The sequence below is a fragment of the Oncorhynchus mykiss genome, chromosome 31, assembly GCF_013265735.2.
Source record: "Oncorhynchus mykiss isolate Arlee chromosome 31, USDA_OmykA_1.1, whole genome shotgun sequence".
Lineage (NCBI taxonomy): Eukaryota > Metazoa > Chordata > Actinopteri > Salmoniformes > Salmonidae > Oncorhynchus > Oncorhynchus mykiss.
This window is the reverse complement of record NC_050571.1, coordinates 6282669-6300123: the sequence shown is the minus strand read 5'-3', so window position 1 is coordinate 6300123 and position 17455 is coordinate 6282669. Positions and strand designations below refer to the sequence as shown.

The following is a 17455-nucleotide window of genomic DNA, read 5'->3' as shown; positions in this document are numbered from 1 at the left end:
ATCCAATTGGTAGTTACAGTCTTGTCCCATTACTGAAACTCATGATATTCAATTGGTAGTTACAGTCTTGTCCAATTGCTGAAAGTCATGATATCCAATTTGTAGTTACAGTCTTGTCCCATTGCTGAAACTCATGATGTCCAATTGGTAGTTACAGTCTTGTCCCATTGCTGAAACTCATGATATCCAATTGGTAGTTACAGTCTTGTCCCATTGCTGAAACTCATGATATCCAATTGGTAGTTACAGTCTTGTCCCATTGCTGAAACTCATGATATCCAATTGGTAGTTACAGTCTTGTCCCATTGCTGAAACTCATGATATCCAATTGGTAGTTACAGTCTTGTCCCATTGCTGAAACTCATGATATCCAATTGGTAGTTACAGTCTTGTCCCATTGCTGAAACTCATGATATCCAATTGGTAGTTACAGTCTTGTCCAATTGCTGAAACTCATGATATCCAATTGGTAGTTACAGTCTTGTCCCATTGCTGAAACTCATGATATCCAATTGGTAGTTACAGTCTTGTCCCATTGCTGAAACTCATGATATCCAATTGGTAGTTACAATCTTGTCCCATTACTGAAACTCATGATATCCAATTGGTAGTTACAGTCTTGTCCAATTGCTCAAAGTCATGATATCCAATTGGTAGTTACAGTCTTGTCCCATTACTGAAACTCATGATATCCAATTGGTAGTTACAGTCTTGTCCCATTGCTGAAAGTCATGATATCCAATTGGTAGTTACAGTCTTGTCCCATTGCTGAAACTCATGATATCCAATTGGTAGTTACAGTCTTGTCCCATTGCTGAAACTCATGATATCCAATTGGTAGTTACAGTCTTGTCCCATTGCTGAAACTCATGATATCCAATTGGTAGTTACAGTCTTGTCCCATTGCTGAAACTCATGATATCCAATTGGTAGTTACAGTCTTGTCCAATTGCTGAAACTCATGATATCCAATATGTAGTTACAGTCTTGTCCCATTGCTGAAACTCATGATATCCAATTGGTAGTTACAGTCTTGTCCCATTGCTGAAACTCATGATATCCAATTGGTAGTTACAGTCTTGTCCCATTACTGAAACTCATGATATCCAATTGGTAGTTACAGTCTTGTCCAATTGCTGAAACTCATGATATCCAATTGGTAGTTACAGTCTTGTCCCATTACTGAAACTCATGATATCCAATTGGTAGTTACAGTCTTGTCCCATTGCTGAAAGTCATGATATCCAATTGGTAGTTACAGTCTTGTCCCATTGCTGAAACTCATGATGTCCAATTGGTCGTTACAGTCTTGTCCCATTGCTGAAACTCATGATATCCAATTGGTAGTTACAGTCTTGTCCCATTGCTGAAACTCATGATATCCAATTGGTAGTTACAGTCTTGTCCCATTGCTGAAACTCATGATATCCAATTGGTAGTTACAGTCTTGTCCCATTGCTGAAACTCATGATATCCAATTGGTAGTTACAGTCTTGTCCAATTGCTGAAACTCATGATATCCAATATGTAGTTACAGTCTTGTCCCATTGCTGAAACTCATGATATCCAATTGGTAGTTACAGTCTTGTCCCATTGCTGAAACTCATGATATCCAATTGGTAGTTACAGTCTTGTCCCATTACTGAAACTCATGATATCCAATTGGTAGTTACAGTCTTGTCCAATTGCTGAAACTCATGATATCCAATTGGTAGTTACAGTCTTGTCCCATTACTGAAACTCATGATATCCAATTGGTAGTTACAGTCTTGTCCCATTGCTGAAAGTCATGATATCCAATTGGTAGTTACAGTCTTGTCCCATTGCTGAAACTCATGATGTCCAATTGGTCGTTACAGTCTTGTCCCATTGCTGAAACTCATGATATCCAATTGGTAGTTACAGTCTTGTCCAATTGCTGAAACTCATGATATCCAATTGGTAGTTACAGTCTTGTCCAATTGCTTAAACTCATGATATCCAATTGGTAGTTACAGTCTTGTCCCATTGCTGAAACTCATGATATCCAATTGGTAGTTACAGTCTTGTCCCATTGCTGAAACTCCCGTACGGACACGGGAGAGGCGAAGGTCCAGAGCCGTACGTCCCACCGAAACACGACCCTGCCAAGCCACACTGCTTCTTGACACACTGCTCACTTATCCCGGAAGCCAGCCGCACCAATGTGTAGGAGGAAACACTGTACAACTGGCGACCGTGTCAGCGTGCGTGCGACCGGGCCCCGCGCTAGAGCGCGATGGGACAAAGACTTCCCGGCCCGGCCAAACCCTCCTCTAAGCCGAACGACGCGTGGCCAATTGTGTGCCGCCTCTTGGGTTTCCCGGTCTCGGCTGGCTGCGACACAGCCCAGGATTGAACCTGGATCTGTAGTGACGTCTCTACAACGGCGATGCAGTGCCTTAGACCGCACATTGTGTTTCTAGAAATGTATTTGTCTTTGAATTGTCCATTAGGCTACTCTGTTTTGATCTCGGCCTCTTATCTAAATCGACATTCTCTGTTTAATAAATACAGGTATTGTGCCCTTCAAGGTACCCAAGGGACGGGGAGACTACAGTAGAGGAATATACAGTAGAGAAATATACAGTAGAGGAGACTACAGTAGAGGAGACTAGAGTAGAGGAGACTACAGTAGGAGAGACTACAGTAGGGGAGACTACAGTAGGGGAGACTACAGTAGAGGAGACTAGAGTAAGAGAGACTAGAGTAGAGGAGACTACAGCAGTAGGAGAGACTACAGTAGGGGAGACTGCAGTAGAGGAGACTACAGTAGGAGAGAGTAGTGTAGACTACAGCAGGAGAGACTACAGTAGAGGGAACTACAGTAGAGGAGACTACAGTAGGAGAGACTACAGTAGGGGAGACTACAGTAGAGGAGACTATAGCAGAGGAGACTACAGCAGAGGAAACTATGAGGCTACAGTAGAGGAGACTACAGTAGAGGCAACTATAAGATAACAGTAGAGGAGACTACAGTAGATGAGACTACAGCAGAGGAAACTAGGAGACTACAGTAGTGTACACTACAGTCGAGGATACTATAGTAGAGGAGACTACAGTAGAGGAGACTACAGAAGAGGAGACTACAGTAGAGGAAACTATGAGACTACAGTAGAGGAGACTACAGTAGAGGACATTACCGTAGAGGAAACTATGAGACTACAGTAGAGGACATTTCAGTAGAGGACACTTCAGTAGAGGAAACTATGAGACTACAGTAAAGGAGAGTACAGTAGAGGAAACTATGAGACTACAGTAGAGGAGACTAGAGTAGAGGAGATTACAGTAGAGGAAACTATGAGACTACAGTAGAGGAGACTACAGTAGAGGAGACTACAGTAGAGGAGACTACAGTAGAGGGGACTACAGTAGAGGAGACTACAGCAGAGGAAACTAGGAGACTACAGTAGTGTACACTACAGTAGAGGATACTATAGTAGAGGAGACTACAGTAGAGGAGACTACAGTAGAGGAGACTACAGTAGAGGAAACTATGACACTACAGTAGAGGAGACTACAGTAGAGGAGATTACAGTAGAGGAAACTATGAGACTACAGTAGAGGAGATTACAGTAGAGGACACTATGAGACAACAGTAGAGGAGACTACAGTAGAGGAGACTACAGTAGAGGAAACTATGAGACTACAGTAGAGGAGACTACAGTAGAGGAGATTACAGTAGAGGAAACTATGAGACTACAGTAGAGGAGACTACAGTAGAGGAGACTACAGTAGAGGAGACTACAATAGAGGAAACTATGAGACCACAGTAGAGGAGACCACAGTAGAGGAGACTGCAGTAGAGGAGACTACAGTAGAGGACACTTCAGTAGAGGAAACTATGAGACTACAATAGAGGAGATTACAGTAGAGGAAACTATGAGACTACAGTAGAGGAGACTACAGTAGAGGAGACTACTGTAGGGGAGACTACAGTAGAGGAGACTACAAGAGTGTAGACTACAGTAGAGGAGACTACAGTAGTGTAGACTACAGTAGAGGAGACTACAGAAGTGTAGACTACAGTAGATGAGACTACAGTAGAGGAGACTTAAGTAGAGGAGACTACAGTAGATGAGACAACAGTAGAGGAGACTACAGTAGTGTAGACTACAGTAGAGGAGACTACAGTAGTGTAGACTACAGTAGATGACACTACAGTAGATGAGACTACAGTAGAGGAGACTAAAGTAGAGGAGACTACAGTAGAGGAGACTACAGTGGTGTAGACCAAAGTAGAGGAGACTACAGTAGAGGAGACTACAGTAGTGTAGACTACAGTAGAGGAGACTACAGTAGTGTAGACTACAGTAGATGAGACTACAGTAGTGTAGACTAAAGTAGAGGAGACTACAGTAGTGTAGACTACAGTAGAGGAGACTACAGAAGTGTAGACTAAAGTAGAGGAGACTACGGTAGTGTAGACTACAGTAGAGGAGACTACAGTAGTTTAGACTACAGTAGAGGAGACTACAGTAGTGTAGACTACAGTAGAGGAGACTACAGTAGTGTAGACTACAGTAGAGGAGACTACAGTAGTGTAGACTACAGTGGAGGAGACTACAGTAGTGTAGACTAAAGTAGAGGAGACTACAGTAGAGGAGACTACAGTAGTGTAGACTACAGTAGAGGAGACTATAGTAATGTAGACTACAGTAGAGGAGACTACAGTAGTGTAGACTACAGTAGATGACACTACAGTAGATGAGACTCCAGTAGAGGAGACTAAAGTAGAGGAGACTACAGTAGAGGAGACTACAGTGGTGTAGACTAAAGTAGAGGAGACTACAGTAGAGGAGACTACAGTAGTGTAGACTACAGTAGAGGAGACTACAGTAGTGTAGACTACAGTAGAGGAGACTACAGTAGTGTAGACTAAAGTAGAGGAGACTACAGTAGTGTAGACTACAGTAGAGGAGACTACAGTAGTGTAGACTAAAGTAGAGGAGACTACGGTAGTGTAGACTACAGTAGAGGAGACTACAGTAGTTTAGACTACAGTAGAGGAGACTACAGTAGTGTAGACTACAGTAGAGGAGACTACAGTAGTGTAGACTACAGTAGAGGAGACTACAGTAGTGTAGACTACAGTAGAGTAGACTACAGTAGTGTAGACTACAGTAGAGGAGACTACAGTAGTGTAGACTACAGTAGAGGAGACTACAGTAGTGTAGACTACAGTAGAGGAGACTACAGTAGTGTAGACTACAGTAGAGGAGACTACAGTAGTGTAGACTACAGTAGAGGAGACTACAGTAGTTTTATTTAAAGCATTTCATTCCCAAATTTTCAAAAAAAGAAAATGTTTTTGAACAAGGCTGTAACGTAACAAAATGTGGGGAAAAGTCAAGTGGTCCGAATGTACTGTATATCGCAGATCTAGGATCGCTTCTGAGTGCCACTGTCATCCTAGCATAATGTAGTGTTTCCAGTGTTTCCACCCACTGTGAAACGCGAAGACTGTCATGAACATGCATCTGATCTGTTTTGCTCTATGACGCTCACAACAAGAGTCATTATTAAAGGTTTTTCTGCAAAAGGAGATCTTAGGAAATTCCCCAACGTAGTATAATAATAGTGTAATAATGTCACATAGTTGCTGTCACAAACTCTACACAGTTGTCACTGACTAGTTCAGTATTTTTTTCCCCCATTTACGTACTTATAGCATTCTTATGAATTCATTTTTTTTTTTTATAAGGTTTTTGATTGATGGACAATTTTTCTTGATTGAAATTTGTAAATAAAACTTATGACTGCAACTGTTTATTTGAAACCATTTTGTATACTACTTGTCCTGAAAAGAACATGGTAAAACACTTCAATTTCGATGCTAAACATGAGGGCAGAGCAAGCAGATGAATAAAAGTAGTGAATTTTAGGTATTTTCACTGTGGGAATCCCTCATACTTAATAATTGGAACTCCCCACTGTGCTGGAGTGCATTCTCCATCCTTAAAAGGGATTGGGTTGTGCTTTGGAGACTGGGCTCAGCGTAGGAGACAGTACTCCGTGTCTCTATGCACCTGTGGAAAAGCTGACATTTCAAAGTGTTCCCCTTTTCATGCTGTGGCATATTCAGTCAGTAGTACGTTTCTACACTGACTGCTGAGAGATTAGAGCAGTGGTTAGCCTGTTGCTAAAGTGGCTAGGGAAATGGGGGGGGGGGGGGGGGGGGGTAAGTTCTCACAAGGAAGGGACAGGGTGGAATACTGTTCAAAAAGTTTCTAAGACTGTTACCCGTTTCCATGACAGCCTGAGTCCTCTAAAGTGAAAGTGTGTCGCTCTTAACGCGCCATAACAGCACACTGTGGCTGATATCTAGTTATTATTGTGACTTGTTTGGTATTCTATTAATGGTAGAGGAGGCAATGGCTCGAGAAAAAAAAACTGAATTCAGACTCCGACAAGTAGGAAACGTTTAATCAGAGGTGACTAACGTCTTCTTTTTTCACGCATTACATTGTCGCCGTACTGTAATTTCCCTCTTCCATTATCATGTGACGATGTGTTTTCCTGTGCAATGCGTATTGTGAACAGAGCAGTAATAGTATCTACTTAAAGGCATTAGGCACTGATGACATGCACTTTCTGGGCTTAGATTTACCCGAACGAGCAGACAGGGGTCATTGAAAAGGGTTGCCGATGTCAACCTACCCTACACAGTGGATTGTAGTTCATCTTTGCAACAGGAAAGCCTACGTGTGATAGTTTATAAACTGTAAGCACAGCTCAGGTTACTGTTTATATATACAGTGCCTTGCGAAAGTATTCGGCCCCCTTGAACTTTGCGACCTTTTGCCACATTTCAGGCTTCAAACATAAAGATATAAAACTGTATTTTTTTGTGAAGAATCAACAACAAGTGGGACACAATCATGAAGTGGAACGACATTTATTGGATATTTCAAACTTTTTTAACAAATCAAAAACTGAAAAATTGGGCGTGCAAAATTATTCAGCCCCCTTAAGTTAATACTTTGTAGCGCCACCTTTTGCTGCGATTACAGCTGTAAGTCGCTTGGGGTATGTCTCTATCAGTTTTGCACATCGAGAGACTGACATTTTTTCCCATTACTCCTTGCAAAACAGCTCGAGCTCAGTGAGGTTGGATGGAGAGCATTCGTGAACAGCAGTTTTCAGTTCTTTCCACAGATTCTCGATTGGATTCAGGTCGGGACTTTGACTTGGCCATTCTAACACCTGGATATGTTTATTTTTGAATCATTCCATTGTAGATTTTGCTTTATGTTTTGGATCATTGTCTTGTTGAAAGACAAATCTCTGTCCCAGTCTCAGGTCTTTTGCAGACTCCATCAGGTTTTCTTCCAGAATGGTCCTGTATTTGGCTCCATCAATCTTCCCATCAATTTTAACCATCTTCCCTGTCCCTGCTGAAGAAAAGCAGGCCCAAACAATGATGCTGCCACCACCATGTTTGACAGTGGGGATGGTGTGTTCAGCTGTGTTGCTTTTACGCCAAACATAACGTTTTGCATTGTTGCCAAAAAGTTCAATTTTGGTTTCATCTGACCAGAGCACCTTCTTCCACATGTTTGGTGTCTCTCCCAGGTGGCTTGTGGCAAACTTTAAACGACACTTTTTATGGATATCTTTAAGAAATGGCTTTCTTCTTGCCACTCTTCCATAAAGGCCAGATTTGTGCAATATACGACTGATTGTTGTCCTATGGACAGAGTCTCCCACCTCAGCTGTAGATCTCTGCAGTTCATCCAGAGTGATCATGGGCCTCTTGGCTGCATCTCTTCAGTCTTCTCCTTGTATGAGCTGAAAGTTTAGAGGGACGGCCAGGTCTTGGTAGATTTGCAGTGGTCTGATACTCCTTCTATTTCAATATTATCGCTTGCACAGTGCTCCTTTGGATGTTTAAAGCTTGGGAAATCTTTTTGTATCCAAATCCGGCTTTAAACTTCTTCACAACAGTATCTCGGACCTGCCTGGTGTGTTCCTTGTTCTTCATGATGCTCTCTGTGCTTTTAACGGACCTCTGAGACTATCACAGTGCAGGTGCATTTATATGGAGACTTGATTACACACAGGTGGATTGTATTTATCATCATTAGTCATTTAGGTCAACATTGGATCATTCAGAGATCCTCACTGAACTGAGTTTGCTGCACTGAAAGTAAAGGGGCTGAATAATTTTGCACGCCCAATTTTTCAGTTTTTGATTTGTTAAAAAAGTTTGAAATATCCAATAAATGTTGTTCCACTTCATAATTGTGTCCCACTTGTTGTTGATTCTTCACAAAAAAATACAGTTTTATATCTTTATGTTTGAAGCCTGAAATGTGGCAAAAGGTCGCAAAGTTCAAGGGGGCCGAATACTTTCGCAAGGCACTGTAATATCATATTGTTTGGACCAAGTTCATTAAATAATTGAAAACTAAACAACTTGAATATGGAATACAAACGGAAAGCATGTGTTGAAGAATTGAACATTTCGAACATAATGAGCTAATCGAGCCATGCTCATCATACCCTCATCCCAAAACAGACAGACACACACACACACACACACACACACTCACACTCACACTCACACACTCACACTCACACTCACACTCACGCTCACGCTCACGCACACGCACACGCACACGCACACACACACACACACTCCTCCTCCCACACTGCCTCCCAAAAATTCTGTCATGTGTATATGAAAGCTAATTTCTCCTGATATAGTAACAGCTCCAGTATCTACTCTTTGGGGGGAAATTGTTTTGACTAATGCAGACAGCCAACGCTTGGCCATCGGCCCTTTAATATTACATGAGATGAGTGTTTACGCTGCTTGCTGCTGCAGTGCCAGTGAAGCTAGCTAGCTGGGGTTGTGTGTGTGTGTGTGCTTTGTGTGTGTGTGTGTGTGCTTTGTGTGTGTGTGTGTGTGCTTTGTGTGTGTGTGTGTGTGTGTGTGTGTGTGTGTGTGTGTGTGTGTGTGTGTGAGTGTGGTTCTCTCTCGTGTCTCTCTCCCTCACCCCTAGACTCTCTTTAAGTCGTGATGAAATATAGATGTTGGTAGTCTGGACAGTTCTGTGTCTCTTCTCTCCTGGTGATACCATAAGGAAGACATTAATGGTGTCAGGGAGTATTAGGCGGTACCCCGGTAACATAATTGAATATGAGGGGCTAATGGCTGACACCTACTTGGAATCAATGTGGCCTCCTGAAGTAGCTAGTTAAGATTTTTGGGGAGGGTAGTCTGTGAAGCCCCTCTCCATTCCATGTGAGGCCTGTTCATTCCCCTTGTTATTAGTGGTTCAGTCATTGTTAGGCTCAACATTCCCTGTTGCGCGTGAAAAGGAGTACGTTACCCTGGAAAAATTGTGTTTATGCAAACACTTGAGCATCTCGGCATAATCACAAACAGCAGGACCATCTGTTGTTGTTGGCTTGACGACGTACCTTGGTGGATTATTTTAATGCTGTTTTCTTGCATCCGAATGATGCATCGCTGTATTAGAAAAGAAAAGGAGAAAAAAGAGAACCACCTGACTATAAATTCCGTGCTGTAAGTAGTCAATCCATGTGTGATGTGGACTCATCTGACTGCTAAAGAAGGTTTGTAAAATCTTCCCATAAAGCGAACAAAAAAAACACAAAAAACACAAAAAACCAACAACGTTATTATACCCTGTGAAAGCAAATCAAGATTATAATTTCAAGATAAACATCTACAGCCAACAGTGCAGTTGTATTCTTGGATTATGAGTAGGCTAAAACCTGTTGATATAGCAGGGTCACGTAAACTCTGTATGGTCCAGAGAATAAAGGAGAGAAAATAAGCAGCATCTACGGTTTGTCCCAAATGGCACTCTGTTCCATTGGGTCTTCGTCAAAAGAAGTGCACTATATAGGGGGGGAAGGGTGCCATTTGGGATGGAAAACCCTACTGTCACAAATGGTGTTGTGTTGGAAATGGCTTTCCACAGTAAGCATGTTTCTGATAATGTGTTTTTCTATCTTGTAGAATCAGGGCCAGACACCGGAAAAGTCCTTGAACTCAAACGCATCCACGTGTCCCCATAAGGTAAGCTCTCACTAGACCTATACAGGATACAGTGTATTACTATAGGATACAGTATATTACTCTATATAGACCTATACAGGATACAGTATATTACTATAGGATACAGTATATTACTCTATATACACCTATACAGGATACAGTATATTACTATAGGATACAGTATATTACTCTATATAGACCTATACAGGATACAGTATATTACTCTGAATAAACTATACAGGATACAGTATATTACTATAGGATACAGTATATTGCTCCGAATAAACTATACAGGATACAGTATATTACTCTATATAGACCTATACAGGATACAGTATATTACTATAGGATACAGTATATTGCTCCGAATAAACTATACAGGATACAGTATATTACTCTATATAGACCTATACAGGATACAGTATATTACTCTGAATAAACTATACAGGATACAGTATATTACTCTATATAGACCTATACAGGATACAGTATATTACTATAGGATACAGTATATTACTCTATAGACCTATACAGGATACAGTATATTACTCTATATAGACCTATACAGGATACAGTATATTACTATAGGATACAGTATATTACTCTATATAGACCTATACAGGATACAGTATATTACTATAGGATACAGTATATTACTCTATATACACCTATACAGGATACAGTATATTACTATAGGATACAGTATATTACTATAGGATACAGTATATTACTATAGGATACAGTATATTACTCTGAATAAACTATACAGGATACAGTATATTACTATAGGATACAGTATATTACTCTGAATAAACTATACAGGATACAGTATATTACTCTATATAGACCTATACAGGATACAGTATATTACTATAGGATACAGTATATTACTATAGGATACAGTATATTACTATAGGATACAGTATATTACTCTATTTAGACCTATACAGGATACAGTATATTACTATAGGATACAGTATATTACTATAGGATACAGTATATTACTCTATATAGACCTATACAGGATACAGTATATTACTATAGGATACAGTATATTACTATAGGATACAGTATATTACTCTATATAGACCTATACAGGATACAGTATATTACTATAGGATACAGTATATTACTCTATTTAGACCTATACAGGATACAGTATATTACTATAGGATACAGTATATTACTCTATATAGACCTATACAGGATACAGTATATTACTATAGGATACAGTATATTACTATAGGATACAGTATATTACTCTATATAGACCTATACAGGATACAGTATATTACTATAGGATACAGTATATTACTCTATATAGACCTATACAGGATACAGTATATTACTCTATATAGACCAATGTAACAGTACAAATTTAGACCGTCCCCTCGCCCATACCCGGGCGCGAACTAGGGACCTTCTGCACACATCAACAGTCACCCTCGAAGCATCGTTACCCATCGCGCCACAAAAGCCGCGGCCCTTGCAGAGCAAGGGGAACTACTACTTCAAGGTCTCAGAGCAAGTGACGTCACTGATTGAAACGCTATTTAGCGCCCACGCTAACTAAGCTAGCCGTTTCACATCCGTTACACTCACCCCCCTTTTGACCTTCCTCCTTTTTCCGCAGCAACCAGTAATCCGGGTCAACAGCATCAATAGGATACAGTATATTACTACAGGATACAGTATATTACTATTGGATACAGTATATTACTATTGGATACAGTATGTTACTCTATATAGACCTATACAGTATATTGCTCCGAATAAACTATACAGGATACAGTATATTTGATATCCATATGTCTATGTGCTGGATGTAGTAAAGCTGGATTTTGTTTGTTCACTGAGAGATGTGTAACTAATGCAAAAATTAGATTTTTCCCGTTAAATTATATTAATGACATCCACACTGTGTATTTTGTTATAATTAAGAATTACTACTCACATTATACATGCAAATTAGAAGAACCACTTTTTTTGACATGAGGTGAGAATTTCAAATGTATTCGTTGATTTCCCACTAGGCTATGCAAAGTTTTATTTTTAAATCCACCCTCCTCCAGACTTATTCAAGTAATCATCACACATCGTACTAACTTTCCACTTGACTCTGCCACTGCTGCCACTGGTGAACGTGATAATGTGCTATGTAGTGAAATCCTCTCACGTCTTCCAGTTCACTTAGGAAAAAAAAAGTGTCAAAATGGCCATGTCCTTTTCTGGTTGAGTGGCACGGTCAAGAGTTAAAAAAAACAAAACAAAAAAAAAACTCATTTGAAGCCTAAGTCATGGTTAAAATAAAGTCCGTGGAGAGGGCAGTCTGACAGCCTGTCATCATGTGTTCAGCTGAAACTACACCTCTTTTCGGCCTAAAAGCTACAATCTGGGATTGGAAAAACAACTAAATGTTTGCTCGCCACTGGTTTCTGTACGCAGCTGCGGGATGGGGCTAGAGTAATGTAAAACCTCTCATATTCATTGACAGCGCTCTAGATGCGAGGACTGACAGTTCATGCTATCCAATATGTATATTTAAATATATTCTGAAGCTGTACTTTATTTGTTTTGACTTTGTAAACAATGGAGGGGGGGAAAAAACTATAATATCACGGGTTAATGATAAAGTTACTGACAGTTGTGATATACTCATAAGTTACTTATAATTTATATTCTTCAAGAATCAATGGTCGAAAATGTACAATTGAAATGACCGTTGAACAGCTAGATAACCAAATCCCAGTCTGCACCTTTAATGCTCGGATAGCTTTCTAAAGTGACTGTTGAGCCGTTGAAAGCTGCCGAGTGTCCGCTACGTCGTGGCGTGTCACGCTGCGTATGACAGTAAATAATAACAACACGATGCTGTCCCCGTCATCGGGAAATAATGAGCGTGGCAATCAGCTTGGTCCTGAGTCACTCGGCACAACAACAACAACAACAACAAAAAAACACGAGACTGGAATCAGAACCACGTCCTTCACATGGTCCTGAATCATAACCGTTCATCTCTGATAAGACCATCTCAGCCATCACGATAGTCTCAAATGGCACCCTATTCCCTATGCAGTGCACTTCTTTTGACTCTATGGAATAGGTTGTCATTTGGGACAGGTATTATGTGTAAGTCTCTGGCCATTATATAAGGAATAGGGTGTCATTGGGCCCTGGTCAAAAGTAGTGCACTATATAGGGAATAGGGTGTCATGTTCCCTGATTAAAAGTAGTGCACTACATCGGGAAAAAGGGTGGCATATCACCAGGAATAATCTGCATGCATTCTATAAAACAACTGATCTGGATGTAAAATATAATGAAGCGAAGAACGCCACTTTGGAGATTTGTAATTGCCTCAATACCAGTGGAACATATGTTCTCGTCTCGTCCACTCACATTGCTCTCCGTGATCCGGATTCACAGAACGTTACACACGGAGTGTGCAGAACCCGTACGGTCATTTACAGTCAATCAGAGTGGCATGATGAATATGTAAGAAATCAATGAGAGAAAATGTGATTTAGATTACAAGGAACGCTTGCTTACATTGAAGCTTGGGATATTCCTGTTTACTTCCTCAGCTTGCATTGTGTTGCGTCTGGCCGTCAACCAAAATATATTTAAAAAATGAACAGAGAGAGAGAGAGAGAGAAAGAGAGAGAGAGAGAGAGAGAGAGAGAGAGAGAGAGAGAGAAAGAGAGAGAGAGAGAGAGAGAGAGAGAAGAATAAACGGCTCTCCAGCGCTGTGATTATATAAAGAGTGTGAGAGAGAAAAAAGAGAGGGGAGAGGAGGGTGGGAGAGAGCACTAAGTATACATAATTGCTTCTTGACACATTGGCCAAATTCTGCAGTGCCAGTATCTAAAGGGAAAGAAGATGATTAACGGCTGTCCGAGTGGGTGGCAAAAACTTTGGGGCCGCGTCCTAAAAAGCACTATAATCCCTACATAGTGCACTACTTTTAACCAGAGCCCTGTGGGGTAGTGCACTAAAACTAGTGCACTTTAATAGGGAATAGGATTTCTGGTTTCCATAGTGATTGTACTCCAAAAGCCATACATCACATTCTGATATCCTCTGGGGTCTGAACATTGTTAAACTACTGACTATCCTCTTGGGTCTGAACATTGTTCATCTACAGTAATTGCTCACATTAAATGCATGGTCCTCCAGTCCCTCCCTCCCTTATTCAATCTCAACAAACAGCTTTTTTTGATCTTCTTCATTTGGTGTCTTTTTGGTTAAAATCTAAAGACTCATAGAAAAAATCTCTTGTATATCAGTGAATAATTGAACAGCGAAACCCCTCTTCTGTTTTTGAGAAGGGGAGGGCGAGGGGGAGGCTATAATATTTCTAGAGGCAAGCACATTGTAAGACATATTGCGAACAGCTCAAGAGGATTCTGAATAAAACTCGTTTTTTTTCGCTCTCCTTACAGCAGTAAATATTAAATAATGAAATTAGTCCGTATTTTGTACTAAATCTTCAATAATGAAATTAGTTCATATTTTGTGTATAGTGTAACAGGGGAGACAGATGGTTGGGATGATGGAAGGGGACTGGTTCATCCACCTCTCCCTGTATGGGGTTGCATGCCCAACCCTGTCACTGCCAGGTTCATGGAATTACTATGGCAAACACAAATCATTAAACATCCCTCCTCATGAAACCATAGGAGCGTCACAAATTGCACCCTATTACCTATATAGTGCACTACTTTTGACCAGGTTCCCTTAGCGCTATGGCCAAAAGTAGTGCACTACGAAGGGAAAAGGGGTCATTTTGGTGGCACATTCCATGATGTCATATCACACAGTGTTTTTTTTTCCAATAGCACACATGCCGAGTGACCCTGGTATCCATGCTGCTAACACATTATTTATCTAGCATGCTTGGCCAGTCCACTATACAATATACAAGAGAATTATATCTGTTTAGCACACAGTGGAGGAGTATCCTGGTATAAATTAATCAAATTAAATGTATTTTATGAAGCCCTTTTTTAAATCAGCTGTTAAAATCAGCAGGCCTAAACCTCAAAGAACAAGCCGTGTATATAGAAGTAGAAACGTTTCTTCTAGTTTGGGATATTCACCTATAATATAATCTCTGGATAACACGTCTGTGTATAAACTGTTGGCAGGGTCTTGATGCCAGGGGAACATGCTGGTGAATGAGCACTTCTTAATGATGATTCATACAGTATAATAAAATGCAATGCCTCCAGCAGCCAAACAACAGAGCTAGTAATGCAGAAATTACCACGCTAAACTCTAGGGTCAGTGTTAGAGTTAAACTGAAGGGTTAGGGTTAGAGTTAAACTGAAGGGTTAGGGTTAGAGTTAGAGTTAAACTGAAGGGTTAGTGTTAGAGTTAAACTGAAGGGTTAGGGTTAGAGTTAAACTGAAGGGTTAGGGTTAGAGTTAAACTGAAGGGTTAGGATTAGGATTAGAGTTAAACTGAAGGGTTAGGGTTAGGGTTAGAGTTAAACTGAAGGGTTAGGGTTAGGATTAGAGTTAAACTGAAGGGTTAGGGTTAGAGTTAAACTGAAGGGTTAGGATTAGGATTAGAGTTAAACTGAAGGGTTAGGGTCAGTGTTAAACTGAAGGGTTAGGGTTAGGATTAGAGTTAAACTGAAGGGTTAGGGTTAGGATTAGAGTTAAACTGAAGGGTTAGTGTTAGAATTAGAGTTAAACTGAAGGGTTAGTGTTAGAGTTAAACTGAAGGGTTAGGGTTAGAGTTAAACTGAAGGGTTAGGGTTAGGATTAGAGTTAAACTGAAGGGTTAGGGTTAGAGTTAAACTGAAGGGTTAGGATTAGGATTAGAGTTAAACTGAAGGGTTAGGGTTAGGGTTAGAGTTAAACTGAAGGGTTAGTGTTAGAGTTAAACTGAAGGGTTAGGGTCAGTGTTAGAGTTAAACTGAAGGGTTAGGGTTAGGATTAGAGTTAAACTGAAGGGTCAGTGTTAGGGTTAGAGTTAAACTGAAGGGTTAGAGTTAGGGTTAGGGTTAGGGTTAGGGTTAGGGTTAGGGTTAGAGTTAAACTGAAGGGTTAGGGTTAGGGTTAGAGTTAAACTGAAGGGTTAGGGTTAGTGTTTGCGTTAAACTGAAGGGTTAGGGTCAGTGTTGGAGTTAGGGTTAGGGTTAGAGTTAAACTGAAGGGTTAGGGTTAGAGTTAAACTGAAGGGTTAGGGTCAGTGTTAGAGTTAAACTGAAGGGTTAGGGTTAGAGTTAAACTGAAGGGTTAGGATTAGGATTAGAGTTAAACTGAAGGGTTAGGGTTAGGGTTAGAGTTAAACTGAAGGGTTAGTGTTAGAGTTAAACTGAAGGGTTAGGGTCAGTGTTAGAGTTAAACTGAAGGGTTAGGGTTAGGATTATAGTTAAACTGAAGGGTCAGTGTTAGGGTTAGAGTTAAACTGAAGGGTTAGAGTTAGGGTTAGGGTTAGGGTTAGGGTTAGGGTTAGAGTTAAACTGAAGGGTTAGGGTTAGTGTTTGCGTTAAACTGAAGGGTTAGGGTCAGTGTTAGAGTTAGGGTTAGGGTTAGAGTTAAACTGAAGGGTTAGGGTTAGTGTTAAACTGAAGGGTTAGGGTTAGTGTTAGCGTTAAACTGAAGGGTTAGGGTTAGAGTTAAACTGAAGGGTTAGGGTTAGGATTAGAGTTAAACTGAAGGGTTAGGGTTAGAGTTAAACTGAAGGGTTAGGGTTAGGATTAGAGTTAAACTGAAGGGTTAGGGTTAGGATTAGAGTTAAACTGAAGGGTTAGGGTTAGGATTAGAGTTAAACTGAAGGGTTAGGGTTAGGATTAGAGTTAAACTGAAGGGTTAGGGTTAGGATTAGAGTTAAACTGAAGGGTTAGGGTTAGGATTAGAGTTACACTGAAGGGTTAGGGTTAGGATTAGAGTTAAACTGAAGGGTTAGGGTCAGTGTTAGCGTTAAACTGAAGGGTTAGGTTTAGGATTAGAGTTAAACTGAAGGGTTAGGGTTAGGATTAGAGTTAAACTGAAGGGTTAGGGTCAGTGTTCGCGTTAAACTGAAGGGTTAGGGTCAGTGTTCGCGTTAAACTGAAGGGTTAGGGTTAGAGTTAAACTGAAGGGTTAGGGTCAGTGTTAGAGTTAAACTGAAGGGTTAGGGTCAGTGTTAGCGTTAAACTGAAGGGTTAGGGTTAGGATTAGAGTTAAACTGAAGGGTTAGGGTTAGGATTAGAGTTAAACTGAAGGGTTAGGGTTAGGATTAGAGTTAAACTGAAGGGTTAGGGTCAGTGTTCGCGTTAAACTGAAGGGTTAGGGTTAGGATTAGAGTTAAACTGAAGGGTTAGGGTTAGGATTAGAGTTAAACTGAAGGGTTAGGGTTAGGATTAGAGTTAAACTGAAGGGTTAGGGTTAGGATTAGAGTTAAACTGAAGGG

General features: G+C 40.5%; 1 protein-coding gene across 1 annotated transcript in view; it reads left to right on the top strand.

Moving 5' to 3' along the window:
- Positions 1-17455, top strand: part of LOC110504499 (protocadherin-11 X-linked) — a 306316-nt gene that overhangs the window by 122306 nt on the left and 166555 nt on the right. Inside the window, exon 4 of the mRNA XM_036970557.1 lies at positions 10013-10072. Coding sequence (XP_036826452.1) covers positions 10013-10072 — 60 coding nt within the window. The remainder of the gene's footprint in view (positions 1-10012; positions 10073-17455) is intronic.